Source organism: Mesoplodon densirostris, chromosome 6 (assembly GCF_025265405.1).
Source record: "Mesoplodon densirostris isolate mMesDen1 chromosome 6, mMesDen1 primary haplotype, whole genome shotgun sequence".
Classification (NCBI taxonomy): domain Eukaryota; kingdom Metazoa; phylum Chordata; class Mammalia; order Artiodactyla; family Ziphiidae; genus Mesoplodon; species Mesoplodon densirostris.
In genome coordinates this window covers 113,065,131-113,093,065 of record NC_082666.1, presented here as the reverse complement: position 1 = coordinate 113,093,065, position 27,935 = coordinate 113,065,131, and the positions used below count along the sequence as shown (strand labels likewise).

The window sequence follows — 27,935 nt, the reverse complement described above, 5'->3', positions numbered from 1 at the left end:
CTATCTCCACAACCAATGCAGTCTCTAAACCTCAAGTCAGTCAGTCTAGAGCAACTTCACATTTATTTTTTCAAAAATACACAAATATAGAGAACACTCATTCTAAACTTGTACCTAAAAACTACTATAAAAATGAGTCTGCTTAGACATCTGATTTGTTAATCCTTTAAACAATTCCTGAAGAAATAATTGAGAGGCAATCTTGTGCCTTGAATCAGTGTTTGCCAATTACTGGGATATAAAATTAATTCTGGAGTCTGCGGGTAGTGTTTTAAAAGATGATTAGAACAGAAGAGAGGATGTCGGAGTGCATGGTTCGCATTAAGGCTGGAACCAACTTTTTTCTTTAATGAAATAAAACTGAAGAGAAAAATCACAGTGCACTCACTGCCTTTGTTCAGGGAAAATGTTGTTTCCTGTAACCCATTTCAGTTCTATGAAGTAGAGGTATATGTAGACTAAGTCACGATGTAAAATATACTTTTTATTGATACTGTATGTTGTGGTCAGAAAGTTTGAGAAGTTCTGCTTTAAATGGCATAAGAAGCTTTTCCATGAGAGATACTAACAATTTCAAAAGATTCTCCCATTGGACCAAGATAGCATCTTCCAAGATCTCCAGGTCCCATTAGTGCCCTTCCATTCTCACTGGACACCTGGCCCTGTCCTCAGGGGGCTCTGTAACCATGGGTCAGGCAGGCCCCTCCTCTGTGATCATGACCTTAGACCCTCCAGACTGTGGGTGAAATACAAAGCCAGGGTTGACCTAAACTTAGGACATCAGTGTCACCTATGTGAGTTTCTACCTGGGGGCCTCCTTTGTGCCCTTACCAGGGCAGTGCTTTGCCAGCCCCTCCACAAATCCCTCCAGAATCACCGGGAGCCCCACATCGCAAGTTGGCTGGGGTCAAGAACCACTGTGCAGAGGATGTAGTTCAACGGGGACACCTGCCATCTTCACAAGATCCTCCTCATTCCTTATAGTCTGGAGAGAAAACGTTTGGGCTTGTGGGGAGAGCAGAGAGAGGCGGAGGGGGGCTTTTGGGGGCCTTGGTCTAATTCATTTTCTCACTTCTCAAGGGCTTTCCCCCAGGAAGTCCTTGACATCAATGTGAGGACTACCACCAACCAGAGAGAGTAACTTCTAAAATGACAGAGAACGAGCAGCTTCACTCCTAAATGATCTGCGACATTTCTCACACAACGGAGCAGGTACCCAAAGACCTGGCTATGCCTGCAAACCGGGGGCCTACGGGAGTCTGAGTTCACTGCAGTGTCCCCAGGCACAGCCGATGGCCTGGAACTTCTGTCTCCAACAGCTAAAATCAGGCCTGGGTACCGTTTAATCAAGCATAACTCCAAGAAGGCACAAGAGTCAGGAAAAGCAGAACCAAGAATGAATGTGGCAGGTGCCGGCCTGGCCACGCGGTGAGGACAAGGCAATGCAGGCCTTCGGACCCACGTGGTTGACTTAATTCAGTGTGTTGGTACATTCTAAGCAGACTGTACTTGCTAATTTTCATATACAAATGGGAACATTTTAGGATAAACCGTGGTGGTAATTGCAACTGCTTCTGAAAAAGACCTCTGCCTTTCTCTTGCAGGAGCCAGGGCACAGGGACTCACTGTCCAAGGTCATAACCAACAAAACACCCAAGTGGGACTGAAAACACACCAGCGTGGCGACAGGCAGCTGCGTGCGTGCTCGTTGTCTCAGAACAAAGGTCTGCGCTCCTACCTGTGATTCGGTTTTCAATCTCCCCCTGCATCTGGAGAGAGTCCACATAAATGGTCCGGTTCCCAATGAAACGTGCACAGGCGATTCCCCGGTAAGGCTGGCAGAATCCATCCTCATGGTAGTCGTCTCTGGTAAAAACACATGGTCTGTAAGTGCACTGGAAGGTGTCAAATACCCCCAATTTTTTTCTTTTCTTTTTAAATTCAGCATCTGATGATCTAGCCATCTTGTCCCTTGGCATTTACCCAAATGAACTGAAAATTTCTGTCCACACAAAGACTTGCACATGCATGTTTATAGCAGCTTAATCCATAACTGCCAAAACCTGGAAGCAACTAAAATGTCCACAGTGAATAGATAAACTGTAGTACAATGTAATATTACTCAGCACTGAAAAGAAATGAGCTATCAAGAAAAGACATGAGAAGACACAGAGAAAACTTAAATGCACATTACTAAGTGAAAGAAGCCAATCTGAAAAGGCTGCATGCATACTGTATGATCCCAACTTTATGACATTCTAGAAAAAGCAAAATTATGGAGCAGTATAAAGATCAGTGAATGCCAAAGGGTGGGGGGAGGGTTGGTGAACAGGAGAACAGAGATTTTTAGCACAGTGCAACTACTCTGTATGATACTATAATGGTGGAAACATGTCATTATACATTTGTGCAAACCCAAGGAATACGCAACACCAAGAGTGAACTGTAATGTAAACTATAGACTTCAGCTAATAATAATGTATCAACATAGGCTCACTAACTATAACAAATGCACCACACTGACATAAGATGTTACTGATAGGGGAAACTGTATGTACAGATGTGGGGAACCGGTACATGAGGAACCGGTACATGATATCTCTCTGTACTTTCTGTTCAATTTTTCTGTAAGCCTAAAATTGCTCTAAATATAAAGTCTATTAACTTAAAAAAAACCCAGCATCTTTAAGGTCGGGTGGGATGGAACAAAGGAACTTGAGTATGAAAGATGGATTATAAATATGAAGTGTACACATGGGTGGGTACGTGCTCATGCCTGTGTTCAAATACATGCAGAATATTAACAATTAACATGTTTCATCGTAGTCTTAAACTACATCAGAAACATTACACCCCTATTAACTTCCATTGTTTGCAAGCAACGCTTTTATGAAAATGATGTTCATTCAGAAACTGTGTTCTACTATTAAACTGTAGGAGAGATTTCTTTGAAACAGAGGAAAGCAATGGAGAGGATTCTGAAAAGTCAGGCAGGGCCTCAAAGAGTTTGTACAGCAAGATGTGCTTATTACACCACAGAGGAGTGGTGACCTCGCCACTGCTCCATAGCGCAGACCACATGTATAAATACGGGGGACAGAGAGGGAGACTCTCAAAAGCACAGCCCTCCCACTTGCCCTGCAGTGCGACCTTCCCCCCAGCCTGTAGGGAACAGCCTGCACACGTCCCCTTGGAGTCTATGCTAAATTATTCTCAGTAAAACCTGTTAGTCCTGCCTTTGGCCAATAAAATCAGTCATTCTAAGCACCTAGGTGCTTTTTAAAGTAGCCCTGAGGATGCTCCAAGGAGACAGTAAAAGTGGGCCAAAGCACATATATTAGGGCTGCCGTCTGCTGGGGAGCAAAGGAGAGGGGTCGGGAGCTCCCAGGACAAGCTTGGCAAGTGCCTCAGGCCTGTAATTAAGTCACTTGTTTTCTAGCAAATCCTCCACCTGCCATAAGCCTAACACTTGTCATCAACCCTACATTGATTTGGACCATCCCCAAATGAAATCTGGGTTGTGTCCAATTTAACCAAATGGACTTTAAGAATCCCTGTCTTAGCTTTCTCACAAATGTGAAGTCTGAAGGCTCATAACAGTGGAGACAAAGGATCTGGCAGGACACAGTCTCTTCAGCCACCTCTGGCTCTCTCCCTCCTCTGCTGTCTTCTCAGCCCCTGAAGAAAATTTCTTTTTCAAAGAAAAGAACCTGGAGCCATAAATAATCTAAAAGAGGAGATTCTGGTGTCAGTAAGAGCCGGATGCCCTTTCTCTCAAGCTCACCGGCCATTATTTCTTTGGGTCAAGGATTCCTTAAATATCGCTTAAATAAGCAAGCACATATGCTAACAATACACACCCAACCCACCCCTCTCTCACCCTTTGTGAGCTGGAGTTAACTGCTGATTAAACTAAAACCAATGTTACACTTGCCAAATAGACAAACACAAGTGCAAGTCAACTCTGCCCCGGTGTGTGAGCTCTGTGTCCCAGTTTGCAGGCTGGGTTTAGGTCACTTGCCTGCTATGCCAGGAAACGCATGAAGATGTGCATGTGCTTATTAACATCAGCCCACCTAGGGTATGAGATTTGATTCAGTTAGTCCCTTGGGTGACCCCCACAAGAGCAAGCAATTTCTCTTCTCTGCCTCAAGAGTCAAGGAATAGAAAGCCCAGTCCCTCACTGTGGGCTTCTCCCTGGCCACTGGTCAGGTGCCCACAGGATGGGGGAGCAACAAGGATGCAGGGAAGACACACTGAGAAGGGGCTCAAGCCCATCACATCGTGTTCACAGCTTACTCATCTCAGTGGGCATCTAATCTGAATTTTAGAGAATGTCCAAAAACGCAAACAGAAACGGTTGGACAATGACATCTTTCAGGTTTCTGAATTTTGAGAAAACAAGTGGGAATTACTTTTCAGTTTCAAACAGAATTATGTCTTATCTTCACCTGGCATTGTTTAGGACCTCTGAAGAGTGACAGAGCTGGAGTAAGTCTGTAAAACTGGTCACTCAGAGACTAAAGAAAAGTGCTGACACGGAAGCTGCCTTCTATAAAATCCTTTAAACCACACAAGTGAAACAAGCATGCTCACCAAATCTCAGAACATCAATGTGATAGAAACTCAATTTTGGAAATCTCCTCCATTTCTAATGCTGCCAGGCACTAATAACACAGATGAAGAAGTAACTTGTATACCAACACGTTCATGGTAAAGGAGGAGAGACAGACAGAGAGAGAGAGAGAGAGAGAGAGAACTACAAATCGGGGGGAAAAAGCAATGGGAAAGGAGTAGGAGATTGGGAGGAAACAGAAAAAGGAGCCATCATATTGTGATAGAAAGGGCTTCTTCACAAACGGCTGAGGAGATGGTGGGGCCAGTCAGCACCTTCCCTGCAATGGTACCTGCTAAAAACAAAACTGGTTTGAAGAAAACCTTAGAAAAATTCCTTGTTATAAATAATGAATAACCTTAAAGGAAAGTATGCTCCTTTGAGGTTGAAAAGTACTCAATACCAAAACTCAAATGTAGTTACACATTGTGTAGGAAGGTAACATTTTCCCCAAACAGTTTTTTTTGTTAAAAGTGGTTAAACCATTTCTTAATTATTATTCTTATTATGAGAGGGTCTGCCTGCAATAAACAGGCTTCCTGCTTGAGTGAAGCAGAGGAAGCAACAGCTTCAACAAAAAGTGATAAACTCCATAAGCTTCAGGTGACCTGCCAGTAATGTAAGAAGCTGCAGTAACAAAACACTCTTCAGAGGAAGGTAACAAAACCTAGAGTATAAACCACAATGTATGGTGTACAATAAATGTACAAATGACTGGTGTACAATAAAAAATTACCAGGCATGTAAAGAAGCAGGGAAATATAACCCATGGTCAAGAGAAATAAACCCAGATGTTAGACTTAGAAGACCAGCACTTTAAGGAACTATAAGTATGGTAAACAATGCACAGAAGAAACTACAATGAAGATATGGGTGATTGCAGGAGAGATGGAAACTGTAAAAGATTCTACTGGAAGAACTAAAACATAGAATCTCCAATAAAACATTCATGGTATGATATTAACAATAGATTGGATAAAGCTAGGAAAAAAAATTGGTAAACTTGACAGGTCAATGGAAAATTTCCATACTGAAACAAAGAGAGACAAGACGATTTACCAAAAATTAAACAGAGCCTTAGTAAGCTACAGGAAAGTACAGGAGGTCTAACTTATGTACAATCAAATCCCAAGAGGAGGGGAGAGATTCACGGAGTTGGGAAAAAGGTTTGAAGAAGTGATGGCCAAAATTTCCCCAAATTTCATTAAAATACAGTAACACACCAACCAAGGAAGATCAGTGAAAAGCAAGTAGAATAAATACAAAGGAAACCACACCTGCTGATGTCACAGTCAACTTGCTAAAAGCCTAGGATAAATAGAAAAGGGGGGAGATAAAAAATAATGGCTGACTCCTCATCAGAAACAAAGCAAAACAGAAGACAAGGGAATGACAGCTTCAAGGCACTAGCAGAGAAAATGAACTGTGAATCTGGATTCCATACTCAGCAAAAACTTCTTTCAAATAAAAGGGTCTATTAAGCAAAAAGACATAACATGAATGCACCTAATATCAGAGCTTCAAAATATATAAACAAGAATTGACAGAACTAGAGGACAAAACAGAAAAATCCATAATTATAGTTGGAAATTTTAATACCTGACTCTCAGCAATTAACTGAACTAAACAACAAAAAAAATTAGTGAAGAAGCAACAGAAACATTAACCACCCCCTTGACCCAATGGACAACTAGAGCAATATACCCAACAAGACAAGATAGCATACATGTGTCAGTGTACATGGCACGTTCACCCAGACAGACCATATGCTTTCCATAAAATAACTCACAATATGTTAAAAAACTGAAACCATAAATTTCTGATCACACAAAATTAAATTAGAAATCAATAACAAAAATATATTTAGAAACTCTCGAACTATTTGGAAATTAAACAGCACACTTCTAAATAACCTTTGGGTTCAAAAAAGAAAATGCAAGAAAAATTAAATGGTATTTTAAATGGAATGAGAATATATAACATATGAAAAATGAAAACAGGATACCCCAAATCGTGGAATGAAGCTAAAAGAGTAATTAAGAGACACCTTTATAGCTTTAAATGCTTAAATTAGATGAGATTTTACACCTTAAAAAGCTGGAAAAAGAGTGTCAAGTTAAACCTGAAGTAATTAGAAAAAAATATATTAATGATGAGAGCAGAAATCAATAAAATAGAAAACAAACAATAAAAAAATCAATAAAGCCAAAAGTCGATTCTTCAAAAAATTAACCAAATTGCTAACACCTAGAAAAAATGATTAATAAAAGAGAAAACACACATTACCAATATCAGGAATGCACAAGGGGACTCACCAAAGACTCTAGAGATATTAAAGATAATAAATGAACATAGATATATATATCCAACAACTTAGAAAAAATGACAAATGACAATATACCAAAATTAGTACAAATAGGAATAAAACCTCAGAATAGCCCTAAATCTCTTAGAGAACTTGGAGTTGTAGTCAAAAACCTTCCCATGATTAAAACTCCAGCCCCAAATAATAGAAACTGGTGAATTCTGTCTAATATTGAAGGAAGAAACATCAGCAATTTTACACAAACTCTTTCAGAAAATAAAGGAGTAAGAGATACTTTCTAGTTCATTTTATGAGGCAAACATAAACTTGATATAAAAAGCTGACAAGTCTGTTCCATGCATTATAAGCCAATATGCCCCCTGATCAAAAGGGCAACATGCTCCACTAAACAACAGCAAACTGGACCCAGCAAAATAAAAAGACAATATAGAAATAAGTAATGGACCAAACTGGGTCAACCCAGGAGTACAAAGTTACTTCAGCATTTAAAAACCAATCACTGAAAATACAGAGCTAAAGACAGAAACCATGTAATAATCTCAGTTAATATTAAAAAAAGAAAAAAAGCAATTGACAAAACCAACACTCATTCATTATCAACACTTTCAAGAAAATAACTGTCAATCTAATAAAAGGGCATCTATGAGACACCTACAATGAATTTCTTACTTAATGGTGAAATAAGGAACATTTTCCCCATAGATATAGAAACAAGACAAAGATATCTATCTGCTCTTACCTCTTCTACCCAACATCGCCATGGAAGTCCTAACCATTACAATAAGGAGACAGATAGATAGATAGGGGATGGTAGATAGATAGATAAATGGCTTACAGATTAGAAAGGAAGAAATAAAACTGTCTTCACTTATAGATATCATAATTTACATAGAAAATTCTCATGAATATATTAAAAATTAAAAAAATTAATATGGATTTAGTAAAGCCACAAGATAAGGACAATATAATCAATTATATTTTTATATTTGAGCACCAATTAGCAAATGAAATTTTTAAAAATTATCATTTACAATAGTATTAAAAATACACAGAGGAGTAGTCAAATTCATAGAAAGTAGAATGGTGGTTGTCAAGAGCTGGGGGCGGAAAGAATGGGGCGTTGTTGTTTAATGGATACAGAGTTTCAGTTTGGGAAGATGAAAGTGCTCTGGAGAGGGATGTGGTGATGATTGCACAACAATGTGATTGTGCTTAATACCTCTGAATTATACACTTAAAATGGTTAAAATACGTAGAAATAAACCTAATATGTACAAGACTTCCACACTTAAAACTTTGAAACACTGCAGAGAGAAAGGAAAGAAAACCCAAATAAATAGAAATACATACCATGTTCATAGACTGGAACACTCAATAGTTTAAAGAAGTCAATGCTCCCAAAGTGCAGTATCACCCCATCAAAATCCTAGCAGGATTTCCCTGCAAATTACCTTTTACTACAAAAAGAAAAATAACTGTATAATGAGAAAACAGATCTTAACCAAGTGAGAAAAATTAACGTTACCAATAAGGGGCAAACTGACACCATGCACCTCCAAATGTGATACCCTGAGAAGGAAATATCACTTACATTATTTCAGTCAAAAATGCATAGCCAGATTCTAATCATGAGTAGACATCAACCAAACTCAAATTTAGAGATATTCTACACAATAACCGTTCTGCACTTATCAAAAATCTCAGTGTCATGAAAGGTCCAGGAACTGTTTCAGAGTAAAGGGGACTAAAGCAACATGGTGAGGAGCTGTACCCAGGGGCAGGGGGATCTAAAAAGCATTACTGGGACAATGAAAGAAATTGGAGTATGAATGGCAATCCAAAGACATATATCCTGAAGTTGAAGCTGTCATTCTGTAAGGAAACACTGTTGGTCTCAGGGAATATACACTGAAGTGTTAAAGGGCAAAGGGGTATAGTGACTGCAACCTACTCTGATATGGTTCAGAAAACAATAATAGTTGCAAACAGGCATAGAGGGAATGATAAGTCAAATATGGCAGAATAGCAAAAAATTGGTAAACCTGGGTAAAGACATATGGGATTACTTATTACTAGTCCTGTGACTTTTTTATAAGTCTGAAGTTATTTCAAAATCAAAAGGTAAAAACATCCCAGTAGGCACTGTGGTAGAAACTGACAAACAATCTAGAAATTAAATGGAAATGCAAAGGGACTAGAATAGCCAAAACAATCATGAAAGAGAAGAAGAATGATGGAAGGTTTACACCCCTTGATTTTTTTTTTTTTTTCCGGTACTCGGGCCTCTCACTGTTGTGGCCTCTCCCGTTGCGGAGCACAGGCTCCGGACGTACAGGCTCAGCGGCCATGGCTCACGGGCCCAGCCGCTCTGCGGCATGTGGGATCCTCCCAGACCGGGGCACGAACCCGCATCCCCTGCATCGGCAGGCGGACTCTCAACCACTGCGCCACCAGGGTAGCCCCACCCCTTGATTTTAAGACTTACTGTAATATTGCAGTTATTAAAACAATGTGGTATTGGAGTATAAGGATAGATCAATAGAACATAACAGAATTCCAAAACATATCTTCACATGTAGTCAAGTGATTTTCAATAAAGGCACTAACGCATTCAAGGGAGACAGGACAGTCTTTTCAAAAATGATGCTGGAATAACTGGATATTTGTATGGAAAAAAATGAACTTAAACGCATTAACTCACACCATACACAAAAATTGTTTTGAAGATGGATCACAGACCTAAACATAAAAGCTAAAATTAAAATGCTTATAGACGGAATCACAGGAGAATAACTTTATAGTACTGAGGTAGGCGAAAGCAAAGATTTCTTAGACATGATGCATAAAAGAAAAAACGATAAATTAGATTTACCAAAATTAAAATGTCCTGATCATCAAAAGACAGCATTAAGAAAATTAAAAAGGCAAACCACAAGCTGGCAGAAAATACCTTATAATATCTGACAAAGAAATTGTATACAGAAAATATAAAGAACTCCCATAACTCAACAGGAAGACAAACAACACAGTAAAAATTGGACAAAAGGCCTAACAGATACTTCACAAAAGTGTGTCCTTAGAAGATGGCCCCATTTTTAGTGACTGAAGAAATGTAATTGGGCCTCCCTGGTGGCGCAGTGGTTAAGAGTCCGCCTGCCGATGCAGGGGATACGGGTTCGTGCCCCGGTCTGGGAGGATCCCATATGCCGCGGAGCGGCTGGGCCCGTGAGCCATGGCCGCTGGGCCTGCGCGTCCGGAGCCTGTGCTCCGCAACGGGAGAGGCCACAACAGTGAGAGGCCCGCATACCGCAAAAAAGAAAAAAAAAAAAAAAAAAAAAGAAATGTAATTAAAACACCATAAATCATCACGATGCAAGACACTAGAATGGCTACAATTAAATGACTGACAATATCAAATGTTGGTGTGGATGTGGAGCAACTGGAACTCTCATACGTTGCTGGTGGCAGTATAAAATGGAAAGATCACTTTGGGGAAGAATTTGGCAATTTCTTTTACAGTTTATATATACACATACCATCTGACTGAGCAATCTTACACCTAGGATTTATTCTAGAAAAATGAAAACATGTCCCCCCAAATTAAATATTCATAGCAGTCTATTTATAGTTGCTCCAAATTGGAAGCCCAAATGTCCATCAACAGATAATACACTGTAGTATCTTCATACAACAGAATAATTGTCATCAATAAAAAGGAATGAACCACAGAAAGTATTTTTCGGATATTATATTTTGTAGAAGAAGCCAGACATAAGAGTCTCCCAGGAAAATGTAAGCGGCACAAGGCAGGAGTTTTTAGTTTTTGTCTGTTTCATTCATTGTTGGACCCCCGATAACTTGAACAGGGCCTGGCACATAGCTGGCCCTCAATATAAATTTGTTAAATAAATGAATAAATGAATGAATGATTTCCTTGAAAATCAGACATCATACTTTATTCCTCTCTACTTTTGAGATGAAATCCTCCTGCATGCAATTATACTGATGTCATATTTGATGTGGCAAAAATGTGAACGGAGCAAATTCATTCATAAAGCCAACACTAACATTCATGTCATAAAAACCCAAGTCAGCAAAACCTTTTAGAAACACTGGCTTTTGCAACGGCCATCTCAAAGGCTAGGATCACATGAGACGGCCAGAGGCAGAGAAACAGTGTCTCCAACACTAACAGTTCATTGGCAAGTAAACGTTTTTCTCTTCTGTCATGTTCAGGGGGCTGGTTCCTCTCACATCAACCTTGGAAGATTGGTGACTTTAGGTGAATTTGGAGGTTGGTGTGTAAAAAGCTCTCATTCATGTATAATAGGGCATCATAGCTGATACATGAGTTCAACTGAAAACAAAAAGACTTAGTGGGAGCATTAAATGTGCTGCTACCATCAAGTGCTAGTATCATCATTACTGCTAAAGCACAAACATTTTCATTTGTGTCACTATATGATCTGAATTAAAAAGAATGTGTGTGTGGTCTCTAATTACTTTAACTATGACTGTGTTTAGCCACTTATCGCCTGTATCATATAATCTTAAAATGAATTAAGTTTCTATCTTTTATTCAAGTTCTGCACTATGGGATTTAAGGGGAGTTACTTTTCCAGAAAAAAGAACCTATCACAACAAGAAGTCATGGAGAAAAAATTAGGTTGGCTTCTCTCCCCCTTCCAACTCAATTTCATTAGGTTGGTGGTTTAATGAATTTAACATCAAATGCTAAATGTTAGCCTTTTGTCTGAGTTAATTTACTTTTACCAACTTGTCAGTAAGGCAGCTTGGTTTCTCCTGAAGTCACTTTTAATTACTGGCTAGTCAGTTGGCAGTTTCAGGGTTTTTTTTTTAATAGTGCTATTTTCCTATAATTAGGATAAAGTTTGAACTAGGCTTATGACAATTTCCCAAAGAGCAATGGAAGGAGTTTGAGGTAGAAGATGGCTGAGTTCTATTTAGACATGCAAATTGTGAGGTGCCTGTGAGTCATCCGCCTGGAGATGCCCACCATGGGGCTGAACTGGGGGGCCTGGAGATGGGGAGATAAGTCAGACTTGGAAGTGGAGATGTCAGGGCCATGAGCTTATGGGTGCAGAAGGGCTGAAACCTTGGAATTACCGGCAAGTCGTGAAGCAAGAAGGGCTCAGACATGGCCTCAAGGAAAGTGATTTCCCAGCGGCCAATAATTAACGTAACTTTTAACTGCCCAAAAAACAACACATTTTCCTTTAAGCAGACGTTCATTCGTTGAAGCACATTATGCGTGCATTTACTTGTGAGCCATCAGGATAGCCTAGGACAACCAACACAGGAAACATGGAAGCCCTGACTCTCACGCTTCAGGGAGTACCCCAACGCCTTCACCCAACTCTGGTACCACCAGGCTACCCCACCAGTGTACGTATGTGTCTATCATCGTGAAAATAAACCACTTTTTTAAAGAGTAGCTAGAAATGATACCCATACATGAAATGTGAGACACACAGCCTCACATTAATCCCCTCGCATTACCAAAACTGTTACCTGAGTAAGCTATAATCACCCTGTCTCTGAACCTACGTCTGTGGAGACAGCCTGTCCTTGAAGCTTTTGTTCTCCATACACACACACCCTCCTCACCCCGCCTTCAAATGGATGGAAGGAAAAACAATGTTTTAATGGTAATAAATCCCTTAACCTCTGAGGATTTCCACCCTACCCCCCACCTCCTTCAATACACACAAACTGATATCCACCAACACTGCTGGTGACCCCGTGTGTGGATGTGTGAGGGCAGCAGCCAGAGAAAGAGAGCAAAGAGGCTGGAGGGGATGAGTCATCACAACCATCCCTGTTCACGGTTCAGAACCAACCTCGGCGTGTCCCCATGCTGACATGCTGTACACAGGGATCAACCAGGCCTGTATGATTATTCACTGTTTCAACTCTCCATTTGCAGGTACAGGATATACCACCAGACCAGCAATGAAAGAGCTTTAACTGCTGTGCATTTTCTCAGGAAATGGCCCAAGAGGAGAGTCACAGTATTGGATAAGCTAGTGATATTCCAGAGACAAAAACGGAGAACTTGTGGGTAATTCTGTTTTAAACCCACTGATGTTCCTTCTTTTTGTCTTTGTTCGGGTCAACTCATAGCTATCATAAAGGAGGTGAAGGTGAGTCTGCCGAAACATAATTACATTCAATGGGGAGAAAAAAATCATGGTCACAAAAAAGACAACCGTCAATGGGCTGGTGCCTTAGGCTACGAAGTATCTGAACAAAGTGGGTCATCTGCCAACACGAAGTTAGCAGATCAATTCAGCATAATATTAAAAGAATATCTCACCCTGACCAAGTGGATTTCAGTCTAGAACTGTGAAGCTACCCAGTAATAGGAACTCTATTACATACCGTAATATTAATACATTGAAAGGAGAAAAACTACACAACCACCTTTGTATCTAAAAAAGTAACTGTAAAAATCAAACTTCTATGCAATTCCAATAAAAATACAAACTGATAAAATTCATATGGAAGAATAAAAGATAACAGTCAAGATAATTTAGAAAAATGGTACAGTAATAAGGTAGCTGTATTAGCCACCTCAGGCTGCCATAACAAATACCACAGACTGGGGGGCTTAAACAACAGACATTGACTTCTCACAGTTCTGAAGGTTAAGTTCAATATCAAAGTGCAACGCTATTTAGTTCCCATGCTTTCAGACGGCCACCTTCTCGCTGTGTCCCCACATGGCAGAAAGGAGAGACAGCAATCTCTGATGTATCTTCCTCTTCTTATAAGGACATCAGCCCTATCAGGTCAGGGACCCACCCTTAAGACCTCATTTAACCTTAATTACCTACTTAAAGGCTCTATCTTCAGTACAGTCCCATGAAGGGAGGTTAAAGCTTCAATATCTGAATTTGGTGGGGGGCACAATTTAATCCATAGCAATAAGTGAAAATATTTCTCTACATATAGCAAGATATATTACAAAGATATAGTGTTAGAATATTGTGGTATTTATTCCAGGCACAAAAGTTACTAGAACAGAAGAGAGAGCCTAGAAGCAGATCCGCATGTATAGAAATTTCACAGATGACAGAAGTGACATTAAATTTAATGATTACAGATGGGGCTATTCATTAGATGATGCCAACGCACTAGGCCATTGAGATAGGAAAATATTACAGTAGAACCTTAGCTGATACCAGCATAAAAATCAATTCTAGATGGAGTAGAAACTGTGTAAAAATTATATCTAGAATATATTTTTTAACTCATGCAAAAAAAAAAAAAACTCTTGCAAATCAATATGAAAAAGACAAACGTCTTAATGAAAAATGGACAAAATACAGTCGACTCTGGTTATCTGTGACAGTCATTTTCTATAAAGTTGCCACAAACACTGAATTAGCAAATACTGAGCCATTGTTCCTAAGGCAAATAAAGAGATACTTTTCTGCAAGTCTGTGGTCATAACATTTTCATCAACCAATCAATACATAACCTTGTTTTATGTGTGTTTCTGTTTAAAGATGTCTTATTTAATGTGGTTGGTGATTCATTAATAATAAGCTTGGGGCCAACAGCACTGTAACCCATGCTTGAATGAAGCTTATCTAACGTATTTCCTCCACAAGGCACATCACAGCCTTCTGGTGCTTAGGAACATAAGACAGCACTTCAGCACTGTGCTTGGGGCCATTCTAAACAGCAAAATCACCAACGAAAAGCACAAAATATTAACAGACCCAGAAAAGGACACGTGCACAGCAGGAGAGCTGAAACAAGATGGCAGACCTCAGCTGGGAACGCATGCACTGGGCAACTCAAATTTTTCACTGTTCCGTGCATATCCATGAGTGACCATGGAAACATCCTGAGTATTGATTTGGGGGTTATGAAGAAATTTTACTGAGTAAGAAAATTTGCAATTATTGAATCTATAAAGAAGAATGGACTGTATTTGAACTGGCAATCCAATGGTTATTAAACCAATACAAACATGTTCAACTTCACTGTTTACTGGTGAAATCTAGTGTAAAATTACTATAACTTACAATTGACACCCAAGATATTGGCAAAATTTTGAGTTCTGATAATACCACGTGCTGGAAAACACGGGGAAATAAGAACTCATGCTTTGCTGGTAGGACTATGAAGTCATTTATCACTTTGGAAGGCAATCTGACCATACATGGTAGAGGTGGGAAGTGAATACCTGCAATTCCACTCCCAGACTTCTATTGCTGGAGGACTCTCGCCCACTGGGACAAGTAGACATGGAAAGATGTTTACATAAGATGGTCTGCATCAGCGAAAACAACTAACCTTCACTGAGTAGACACATGGACAATTAAAGTGAGATTGACTCACAGAATGGAGTATTGTATATTTGTTAAAATGAACTTAACCTACATGTATTAACCTGGACTTCCAGATTGGCAAACCCCCTCCTCACCCACCCCTAAAAAAACTGCACTATATGCTATTTACAAGAGACCTACATAAAACAGAACACAAAAAGGTTGAGGGGAAAAGTGGGACAGGAATAGTAAAACAGCTTTCTAGCAAATGCAAATAAAAAGAAAGTAGGTGGAGCAATATTATTGCTAGGCAAAATCGAATTCAAGGCAAAAAGCCTCAAAAGAGACTTAGAAACAAGACAAAACAAAAGCTATATAGTCTCAAACCTGGAGGTATTTAAGAAGATAAACTCAAAATTTAAAAAAAATAGAAAACTGATAGAAATTCGCAAATCCAAAATGAGTATAGGCAACTTTCATGTATTTTCAGATATCTGTAACCAATGTGAACAAAAAATATAGACACTTTTAATAACACACTTAACATATGTGATTTAATATATGAATCGAAATATTGTGTACTGACTACCATCAGAGCACATTTATTTTTTGAAACAACAGGAAATATTCACAAAAATTTACCATATCAAATTGGCCACAAAGAAAATCCCAACCAACTACCAACTGTAAAATACATCCCAAATTCACTGACAATAATACAACAAAAATCAGAAAATAACAAAAAACAAAAGCTTATGTTGCCTGGAGGGGAAAAAGATGTAGCCAAAATGGTATTCAGAGGAAACTTTACTGTCTTAAATACATTTGTTTGGAAATTTAAAACGACTAATAAAAACTACTTTTTTAAGAAGTCAGAATGACATATGGATCACTTGAACCACTACATACACATCAGAATGGCTCAACTTAGAAAGACCAACCAGATCAAACACTGGCAAACAATGCAGTGACCATAACTTTCCTACCTGCTGGTGGGAGTACAGAGTGGTACAATCACCCTAAGGAAAAGGTCTGGTATTTCTTACAAAACTCAGCACACACATACCCTATAAGTCAACACTTTGACCCTAGGTATTTACCTAGCAGAAATGAAAATACATATCCACAAAAAACTTGTATGAGACTATCCATAGCAGCTTATTCATCAGTGTCAAAAGATGCAAGCTGCTCAGGTGTCCATCAAGAGGAAAATGGATAAACTAACTGATATAGTCACACAAGGGAACACTATTCGGCAATAAATAGCAGCAGCCTAGTGAAACATGTACAGCATAGATGACTCTCGAGAGAATCATGTCAAGTGAAGGAAACCAGGCTCAGGTGGCTATGTACTTACTGTAGGATTTCATTTCTATGAAGTTCTAAAAACACGTAAAGCTAGCTCATGGTAGAAAAAAATCAGAACAGTTGTTGCCTGGGGAGGAGGGGAAGTGACCAGGAAGTTGTATGATGGAACTTTCTAGAGTGATAGGAATGTTCTGTGCCTGGATAAGGGTTTAGATTGCAGAGGTTTTTGCATTGTTTGGACCTTATTAATAGAATACTTAAGATCTGTGCATTTCATTGTATGTAAGTTTTAACTCAGAAAGAAGAAACAAGCATACTAAGTACACAGGTGTTGAACTCTTGTTAATGATTTCCATAATATTTCTAAATGATTTCATAATCCATAATGATATCCAAAATATTTCAGGATAAGTGTACAAATATCTGCAAATTATTGTGAAATGAATAAAAGAAATAAGACAACTGATGAATGGAAACGGATGGAAAGATAGGCTTGCGCAGTAAAATGTAAGCTAACACAACATTGTAAATCAATTATACTTCGATAAAATAAATTTTTTAAAAACATAGAAAAAAATTAATTGTATATAAAATTAAATATAAGGACATTTGATATTTATATATTTACTAAATTACATTATAATTATATGTAAATTAGTTATTTATAGATTTTGCAATATATTATATATTTATATTATATATTTACTTAAATTATACATAAATAGACAACCTAAGATATAGATATAAATGAAAATAAGAATTCAACTTTTGAATGACTTCTACCTTTTCGAAAGCCTCACAGATGTGCCCTGGATGCAATTTCTTCTTTTCTCACTCTATGCATGAATGATTATTAAGGAGAAACGCTTGGACACTATGGCTCAGCACAGAAAGTTCTCAAAAATCTGCCTTCTGCAAGTGGCACCTGATGTAAGCTAAGAGGGGCCCCTGCCCACCCACCTCACCCCAACGGCCAGGGTTTACGAGGCTGCAGGGGGACGCAGAGAAGCAAACACTGCTTGGCTGACCAGCACAGCGTCTGCGCCACTGCTCAGAACTTTCACACGTGAAGCAAAGGCTTTCTGACATGCCTGAATAGTAAATGAGGAATCCAACAGCCATGGCTAACCTTGAACACAGGCGCTGAAAAGAGTGACTCTCATGGATGTGTGAGGTCCGGAGGAGAAAAGATGCTACACCAGGAAACAAGAGGCCTGAGTTCACAGCCAGAACCTGCCCACAGGTGGGTGAAGACCCCTGAGCCAGGCTCTGAGCCTCAGTCTCCTCATCTCTGAAGTGGGTCTGAGACCCCGCCTATGGTGGAGATTCCCCGAGGCTGGATGGGCATACATTTTGTAGACGGCAGCTGGCGATGCAGTTAAGGTGGCGCTGGGACTTCAGGGTAACTGCCTTCCTGTTTTAAATGTGTCCAGGACACCAGGGTCCTGGCAGCCCCGGCAACCTGGTCTGTACACTTACACTGCCTCCAGTTGCCCTGCAAGGTCACGATCTCTGAAAGCAACGAACTATGCCTGCTTTTATGACTTTTTCCCTAACACTCAACATGGAAAATATAACAGTTTTCCAGCCCAAAGCAAGCACATTGCCATCCTTGTGTGAAGTCCAGCCAACTTCTAGCAAATTCAGCAGAAACATGTGTTTGCCCGATTTAAAGCCGGGGTTCTTATATAACGGAAGCCCACAAAGAATGAGAACATGGTTTGAGGAAAGCAAATACTTACTGAAAGTTATGATTTGGGCTGTGTGTTGGACCTAAAGGAAAAGAAAAAAGGCAAGTTATTAATACTTCATGATTTGGAATAGATTTCTTTTTCCAATCCAGCCCGTGGTAAAGGCAACCGCAGCCCAGGGTGCTCGTTTGTGGTGAGCTGTCTTCGGCCTCCAGCTCTGCCCTGCCTAATAGTATATGCCAAGGATGGGGGAAACCACCAAGGATGGAAGGGGTGCTCTGTGTTGATGCAGAAATGTCAGGAGATATTTTGGGAGTTTTTCCTGTCTTTTCTCTCTTCTCATTGAAACTTGATTCACAAGATCGGTCTTACTGGTGACAGAACGGCTGGGGCATTGCAGGGACCTCCACAGAATTGGGATGAAAGGGACATATTCCTGCCTGCCATTTAATTGCTTCATGCCACCTGTGACAAGCACAGGAGTACAAAATTGTCCTCACGTTCTGCTCCCTGCCCATCCTCTGGGCTGGGCTGGGTTTCTGTGGGTGGGTGGGTGCCTGTCTGGATCGCCTGGGCTTGAAGCGTGCGTGGCCAGCCTCCCCGTGGGGTGACCTCCTGACACATAGCCTGCCTGAGTTTATGTTCTGCACTCCAGGTTTACAGACCTCTCCATCTGCGTCTGTTTTCTTTTATTACTAGTAAATGGGTAACAGGTTAAGCCAGGACCTCGTGCACAATGGGAAAGACCTCGGGGAAGGGTTTTATTGATTTCCTCTCAGCTGACTTGTGTGTGTTCAGTTTCAAACCGCAAATTAATCTGCTGCTCGGTGGCTGGGGACTTTCCTATCTGATAAGCAACACACCGGGGACTGTCCCCACTCACCGAGCCGCACGAACAGGACGCCAGTGGCGGTGATGGTCTTCACCCCATTGGTGGCCACGCACTGGTAGTAGCCGGTGTCCGTCGTGTCGAGGTCCTGGATCCGCAGCCGAGAACCGTATTCCGTCTTGCGGATGATGATGCGCCGGGGCTCCTGCACGACCGGGGCGTCGTTCTTCAGCCACCGCACGCTGGGCGGCGGGTTTCCGGCCACCTTGCAGTGCAGAATTGCTGTCTGGCCTTGGACTATGGTGATATTGTTAACCGGCTCCAGAAAATTCAGAAAGTACCCTGCAAAGGAGAACAGTCAGAGAGGAGCAAACGTCCGTGAGGGCTGGGAGAGAGGACTGCCTGGGGCTCCTTCTTGGAACTGCTTGGGGAAGGTTTTGATTTTTCTCTCACATAGGTATAGCCCATTCTCGTTATTTGGGGTAATTTTGTTCTAGAATGTTGTCTCAAACACTGAATGAGAGAATACGGACTCACTGCTCCTGGGGAAACACAGCGTTAGGTACCTGTGAGCCTCTGGTCACAGCATTCTAATCAACTGATCAATAAAGAACCTTGTTTTATTGTGCTCTGTTTAAAGACACCTTATTTAATAAGTATTGTTGATTCATTAACATTGATCTCACGACCAACAGACCAATAACTTGTGTCTGAAGGAAGCTTATCTAACACACATGCTTTCTCCATAAGGCACATCTTGTGCTTAGGACACCAGAGAGCACTTCAGCACCATTACTGGGGGCATTCTAAATGGCAAATTACCAACAAAAAGTACAAAAATGCAAAAAACATGGGACTAAATAGACCACGAAAAGGACAATTTGTTTACAGTATGAGTTGGGACATTAGGCAGAGTGTCATTTTGTTCAGGCTCAGCTGGGAATGTGTGCATGTGTGCATTGGGCAATAGACTGCTCTGGGCATGTCTATGAATGACCATGAAAGTGCTGTGAGAACTGATTTTGGGATTAAAAATACATTTTAGGAAATAAGCAAACTTGCAAATATGGAATCTGCAAATAATGAGAATCAGCTTTACTTCTTTTTGAAAGCACTAAATCTAATCTCCCTAAATTTATGATGCAAATTCATATTCAGAAAGTTCACCCTCCCTCTACCACACCATCAAGCACAAGCCGCAATAAGGGAAGTAGAAAAAGAAAGCATGGGACAACACAGAGATATCCTCAGAAACAAGCTAATCATTGGTCTGAACAGAACAAAAATAACAAGTTTGAGTGTTGCTGCCCACTGCACCCAGGGCAGGAGGAGGAAGAAGCCGTCCAGGGCTCGCACACAGGGAGGAAAACAGAGTCTAAAAGTACCTGAAATACAGAGCTAGTGGGGCTGGAAATACACTGCCCAGGAACGTGGGGTTCCAGTTCAACCACAGGCAAGAGCTTCTCAGCTGGTGACAAAGGCCACTGGGAACAAGAGGAAGTAAGGCAGACAGCGGTGGGGAGGGGGAGGGGTGTGTGTGTGTGTGTGTGTGTGTGTGTGGGTGTGTGGTGTAGGTCAGGGGCTGGGGGATACTCTCTGTCAAGATAAACATGCACACTAAAATTCCAACACCAAAAAAACCCACTAAGGCTAGACAGACAAGACAATCAATCCTCAGGAGATGAACTTACTGCAGACCAAACCAAGATAACAGAGCAATCGAAAAAGCCTATAGAGCATATTCAAGTTCTCAATCCTTTGGCTTGATTTTTGGTTGGTCCCTATTCCTTTTTTCTTTTTTAATGAAGTGAAACATTGAAAGATGGCACCTATCTGTATTACTGATTTAATTGGATGAAAAATTATAGGATTTCTAGCGGACGCTTGGGATGAGTTTCACAGGATGAGTTGATGGCTCAGATGTTGGGTGACAGGAGATAGCTGAGGAGGTGGGAGGTTGTGAATTTCAAGATGAAGGGACGGTTTTCCTTCACAGGGGAGAGTGGATAGATATCCATCTAGAGAGGTGTCACTAACTAGTACTGATTACTATTTATGAATATTTTTAACAACATCAGTAGGTTCTACCTTGATTCTCTGCTAGCCAACCCCTTTCTCAGTGCACTCAAGTTGAGGAAGAGAATTCTTACTGATGACACAAAGCTGGGAGGTAACTAAAATGTCGATGACAAACCCCTGAAAAGACGCTGAATCAAGCAGGGTGACATCTTGGATGTCAGGGCTGTTCATTAACAGCACAAGCTCAACTTGGAGAGACCTGCATTCCTGACGCTCCTGCACTAGACCCGGCATCTTTGAAAACAAAATGAGATCTGATTTGACATTCTGAAGTGGTTACTTTGGAATAATCCGGGCTGCCCAGATTACAGCGAACACATTGTTTCACTATGTTTTGGCCAGAGTCCAAGCACTTACAAGTTGCTTAAGATTCAAGTGCTTCATTAAGGTCTCATAACACTAAAATGCACAGTAGGGCCTATAAAATAGTCATCAAATCATAATTTAAAATAGCAAATGACAGATTAAATCACCATGATCTCTTCTTCCTGGCATAAGTTTAATTATAATTCTCATCTCTACCCTGATGACAGTTTTTCCAAAGGCCTTTGACAAACCATGGCTTCCTGGGAGACATAGGCAATGGCTTTGTGTAAAGGCAGAGTGTAAGGATCTGTGTCTCCAAGCTGACTAGCAAAAACCTAAAAGGAGCAGGCCCAGGGGTTCTGAGGGCCAATACAGGGTGGTCGCTGCTGGCTCTTATCTCATCCATTTGGGGGACTGGCTTGAGAGTAGTTCTGCTACCGCCTTCCTCCATTTGCATACATCAACTTGGGACGTCTCCATCGATGGGCTAAAAGTCTTGAAAGATATAGAAGGATCTTCTTCAACATGGAAAAAACATTTGTCTAGAAAGGGAAGAAAGGGAGGGAAGCATTCACAGAAGAAAGTTAAGGAGACAGCTCCTTCTGTACAACTTAGAAGGAAACCTGGGGAGAGTCCAGGACTGTCCAGTTACTCTAAATATAGACCCTTAGTGTCTACTTCTTTTCAAGAATATCTTTTTTACAACGAATGGGTATGGAAATGTGGAGTTCTTCTTCACTGTTCCCACCAACAGCTTCTCCTACACCCCTGACTGACAAATTGACAGCGGTTTAGACTTAGTCTTTCCGTGTGCCTCAGGAAGGCTCCTTTTTGAGAAATGCAGAATAGGGCAGGTGGGCTCGTGCCTGGTCTGCATGCCATGTGGGCACAGAGGGCCCTAATGTTAACCTTGTCCCACCGGGTAGGGCGCTGTGAAACCATCTACTAGGCTTAATTCAGAGATGGTGCTGGTATTTCCCTTTCCGATGCGTTATCAACACTAGCTAACAAGGACTAAAGAAAGCCACAGGTGCTGGAATCAAGCACCTTACACAGTTGATTTAATCTTTAAAGCACTCTTGGCTCTGTTTATGTGAAATGTACAGAATAGGTAAATCCAGAGACAGAAAATAGATTAGTGGTTGCCAGAGGCTGGGGGAAGGGAAAGTAGGGAGTGACTCTTAATGGGTATGGGGTCTCACTTTGGGGTGATGAAAATGTCTGGAACTAGAGAGCAGTGATGGTTGCATAGCATTACAAGTGTAGTCCTGGGGTCAGGAAATGCCTGCTGAGGAGGCATGGGCAAGGTGAGACCAGGTGAACAAATCACGGACAAGCAGGTAGAGGGGAGGTGGAGGTGTCAGGCAAAGGGGAAGGGGGCCACTCTCTTGAAAGCATCCTTCCCAGAGTGCTGGCAACCACCCTCAGTTTTGCTCAGACCCCGGGGTAAGCCTTCCACTGATTTCCTCCCCCATTTATCCCGATTCCCTTCACTCTCAACCAGATGAACACTCACTCCTGAAGCCACACCTTCCTCAATCTACAAAAAATGAAGGAGAATCTAGTGAAGTGATCTAGTCCACGTGGGGAGTTCTTGACAACTCTTCTCGATCCTACACCATCGAAACCAGTGGGGTTCAACAGTGTCTTCACATTGGGGTCACCTGGAAGCTTATCATATACATCCAGCTGCGCCATTTGTCAAAACTCTTAAATGTGCAGCCCGAGCTAAGAGTCCCTGCTCTGAAGCGCCGAGGAGAAAGAAAAGCAACAACTCCACTGAACGAAACCCATCCAAGAATGAACTTAGAGCAGACCTGAAACAACACTGAGAAGCATCGCTGGAGGGCACGGGAGGACAGGAAAGAATACCTGGGGAGGTTCTGAGTGCACTGACATATAAGAGGCCTGTCCAGCTGGGAGTGGACAAAAGGGCAGGATGTCCGCAGACGTCACCCATGTCCTGACTCAGGCCTTGAATCAGCCTCCTTCATGCTCTGCAGGAAGCTCAGAGAGACCAAAACTATGGGTTGATAACATGGTAACTTCATACATTCATAACTCCCTCCCTAGACACGTGAGTAAAAGTGAGCCTTCAGGAAGAAATCAGAAAGACAGATAATGAAGAAAAGCGAATTTATACCCATGGTATTAAGGCTTCTGGAATGTTCTTTCCCTTCCCACATTCTCCCCCACTGGAAGGGAAGGGGGTCCCTTGTTCTTCCTAAAACACACCCAACTGAATCCTCATTGTGCAGTCAGCCAAGAACCCCTAGTCCTCTGATCTTTTCTATTTCTCATAAGTCAATTCTCTGCCAGAAAGTCACCTCCACAGAGGGTGTTCCAGCTGGCTCTATGCATTTCTAACCTTGCCCCCCACCCCACTGATCTTGGCCTGTTGCTATGTCAAAGTCACATGCGTTCAATTATGATGACTGAAATACATTTCGACATCAAGAATAACAAATGTTACTTTGACGGGGGGGCAAGTTTCTCAATTTCATGGCTATTTCTCTTCCATCCTGATAAGTTCCATTTAAAAACTGGGATAGGATGATGGAAAGAGAACTGCATTTATTACAGGAAAACTATTATATTTCTACGTATTGTACTAATTTCCTGTTGTTGCTGTAACATGTTAGCAAAACAGCGTGAGTCAACACAAATTTACTATCATACAGCTCTGCAGGTCGGAGGTCCGAAAATCAATGTGTCAGCAGGACTGTATTCCTTCTGGAGGCTCTGGGGGAGTCTTTCCTGGCTTCTGTAGGCCACCTGCATGCCCTGGCTCATGGTGCCTTCCTTGTATCACTCCAACTTCTGTTTCCATCATCACATCTCTGTTGAGTGACTCTGACCCTCCTGTCTCTCTCTTATAAGGACCTCTGTAATTACATTGGCCCACCTGGATCATCCAGGATCATTTCCCATCTCAAAATCCTGAACTTAGTCCCATCTGCCAAGTCCCTGTTCTGTGAAAGGTGACATGTTCTGAGTTCTAGGACTTAGGACATGGACACCTTTGGGAGGCCGTTTTTCTGTCCCTTACGTATGTTTTTCTTTTATCTTGCCACTTTACTGAACTACCTTAGTTATAAGAGTTTCTGAGTTGATTGCCTTAGATTTTCTATGTAGATTTTCTTCAAATAACAATAATATAGCCTTTTTGTTTCCAAAGTTCATACTGCTCCTATCTCCTCTTGCCTCCTCTTCAATATTAATTATTTTTGAGCTAACAATTTTTTTTCTTTCTTTCTTTTTTTTTTTTTTTTTTGCGGTATGCGGGCCTCTCACTGTTGTGGCCTCTCCCGTTGCGGATCACAGGCTCCGGACGCACAGGCTCAGCGGCCATGGCTCACGGGCCCAGCCACTCCGTGGCATGTGGGATCTTCCCAGACCGGGGCACAAACCCATGTCCCCTGCATCGGCAAGCGGACTCTCAACCACTGCACCACCAGGGAAGCCCTGAGCTAACAATTTTTAATACTGAAATGCTGCAGAGAAAAATACAGATATTAACATAGTAGTACCCATGTACACAACATCAAGAGTTTATACAAATATTTTACCATATTTGACTTACAACACTTAAAAAATAAGACATTCTGGAATGTAACTAAAGCACACCCTTCCCTAATTGTCCTTTCCTCTCCAGAGAACTACACTATTCCAATTCATATTTGTATTATTTTATATTTTTAGAATTTTCTCTGAAAGATCATCTTTCCTAGTTGCTTTTTTTCACTCAAAGTCAGCTTGGGATTTACCTATGTTGATGTAGTTCATTTATTTTAATTACTGTATAATATTCTACTGTACAAACAAACCACAATTTCTTTATCCATTTCCCAATTCTGGAGCAGTAAATCATTTCCACATTTTTGCTAATACAAACAGTGTTTAATGACCATCTTTATACACCTCAACTTGTACATGTACGGGAATAACCTCGAAAGCATCCACCTGGATGCATTAGTGATAAGTCATAGGGCCTTGAAATCTTTCATCGACCTAGGTCTCAAAAGTGCCTGAGTTAAAGTATGTCTCCTACAACTTTGCCAGCATTTGGTGTTTGGGGGATTTAAAATGTTTGCCAATATTTTGGACATGGAATAGTGCTGTTGTTTTAGGGTCTATCTTAAGGATTCCTCATGAGCTCAAGAGTCTTTAGGAAGGTTTACCAGTCCTTGAGGCTCTCCTTCTGTAACTGTCTATTCAAATCTTTATACTCCTAACTTCTCCTAATAAATTTTCTATCTTTTTCCTCTTCTAATGTATGCATCAAATATGAATTTTTCAAGTTCTTATTTAGCCATAAATAAATTATTGTATTTAATCTCCATGTGGTTGGTCAGACCCCAGTTATCTTGTAATTTATAATTTTTTGGTTGATCTATTAAAGGTGTGCTTTAATTGCACTGTTGCCACAAAACATAGTCTGTGTGATGATAATTCTTTGATACCACTGAGATTTGCTTGCACAAACACCATGATTTCAAGGAATAAACAGAAAATGAAACATGAAAAAAAAAAAAGAGAGAGAGATTTGCTTTACAGCCTAGTGCACAGTCAATTCCTAAAATGTCCCGCATTTGATTGGTAAGAATGTGTTTTCTCTAATTGCTCAATGCAGGTGTTTATATATGCCCAATAGATTAAGCTTGTCAATTTGTTGCTCAACTTTTTAATATTCTTATCTATTAGTTTCAATGAGATATGTGTTAATTTGATACTGTATATGGCAAATAGCCATTAATAATTCTGTGAGGTTGTGCTTATATATTGGAAACTATGTTGCTGGGTGCAATAAACTCCCAGTTTATTATATCGTCTAGTCTTTACATCACTATGTAAGGCTTCTGTGTCTAAAACACCATTTAGTTTGATAGTAATGTACCTAGTTCAGAGTACTTTTGGTTAATGTAGTCCTACTCTATATTTTTATTTTTTTAATGATTTTTATGTTTATATACTAGACATGAATCTTGTAAACAATGTATAATTTAACATGTTAATTTATAAGTCTGTATGTGTTAACCTATGAGTTTCTTAACTGATGGGTTCATTTATTTATTTATTTTATTATTATTATTTTTTTGTGTGGTACGCGAGCCTCTCACTGTTGTGGCCTCTCCCGTTGTGGAGCACAGGCTCCGGACACGCAGGCTCAGCAGCCATGGCTCATGGGCCCAGCCACTCCACGGCATGTGGGATCTTCCCAGACCGGGGCACGAACCCGTGTCCCCTGCATCGGCAGGTGGACTCTCAACCACTGCGCCACCAGGGAAGCCCTGATGGGTTTATTTTTAAAGTGTTAATTTTGCTTCTTAATTCTCTCTTCCTATTTTCTACTCATTTTTTTCTTCTTTATTCTCCCATTACTTGTTTGAAAGTTGGACTCAAGTGGCTAGCTTTACTACTTTTTATAGGCATACCTAATTTGACAAAGTCTCCCAAATACAACCAAATACAAGCACCTTGAAATGCTGTGAGCTGCAATCACCCCCCAGCCACCAGAGCTTTGAGTCATGGCTTCCCAGGGTTTAGTTATACTCCATTTGTACATCCCCAGGGGTCATTATTACTGATGATTTTTACTAACAGAATTTCTTTAGAGTTGCCAACCTGGTTACCAAGTTCTTTCCTTGCCAAGTCTGCCTGCATCTCACTCCTTCCTCCTGGTTCAACTGAGCTCTTCCTGATTCTCATCCGCTCTTTGGGTAAAGGACTGAGGTTGTAAACACTCCTACTCTTGGTCGAAAATACCTCTTACTTCCACACTTGAATAATAGCTTAGCTGGGTACAGAATTCTAGACTGACAATTACAGTACTGTCCTCTGTCTTTTGTGGTTTTGTTACAAGTTCTGCTGTTCCTTTGTGGGTAATCTGATCTTTCCCCTCTTCGGCTACTTTTCATATTTCCCCTTGTCTTTGTCATTCCGAAGTATCACGAGCTGTGAATTTAGTTTTATTTTAGCCTCAGAGGGCCTCCGCCTCATTTCCAACATCATGCCTTCCATCAATTCTGTAAAATTCTCTACCAGTATCTCACGAAATATTGTTTCTCCCTTCCCCTTTATGACTCCTTTGAAATCTCCTTCTTGATATATGCTGAATTTCTTTATGTGATTCCTCCAAACTATTCACCTACTTTTACATTTCCTGTCCTTTTATAATCTTTAGCTAAGCACAATCTACTGTCCATCAAGTTTTCTCATTTCGTCTACTACATTTTTCATTTCTAGAAGGTCTCTTTGGTTCCTTTTCAAACCCACCACTGCTTTTTCTTCCTTTATCTTTAATACTTCTGGCTTCATTGTTTATAGCTCATCACTCATCCTGGGCCTCTCTGAGTGTACTTTGTAATTTTTCACTGCAGGGCTGGTTTTTCTGTGGGAATCCCTTTAGGACTGGGTTCCTGCAACAGGCAGTGTCAAATGTTCATGTTGATTCTTGGGCTCAGGATTCCCCCACAAC

At 40.7% G+C, this 27,935-nt stretch overlaps 1 protein-coding gene across 3 annotated transcripts in view; it reads right to left on the bottom strand.

Moving 5' to 3' along the window:
* Positions 1–27,935, bottom strand: part of ROR2 (receptor tyrosine kinase like orphan receptor 2) — a 224,121-nt gene that overhangs the window by 10,843 nt on the left and 185,343 nt on the right. For all 3 annotated transcript variants that reach the window (XR_009532858.1, XM_060102451.1, XM_060102452.1), the window contains exons 3-5: positions 19,127–19,414; positions 18,295–18,325; positions 1,739–1,866 (exon numbers count right to left, since the gene is read on the bottom strand). Coding sequence is in view for 2 of the 3 variants with exons in the window: in XM_060102451.1 (XP_059958434.1) it covers positions 1,739–1,866; positions 18,295–18,325; positions 19,127–19,414 (447 nt within the window). In the remaining variant the exon portion in view is untranslated. The remainder of the gene's footprint in view (positions 1–1,738; positions 1,867–18,294; positions 18,326–19,126; positions 19,415–27,935) is intronic.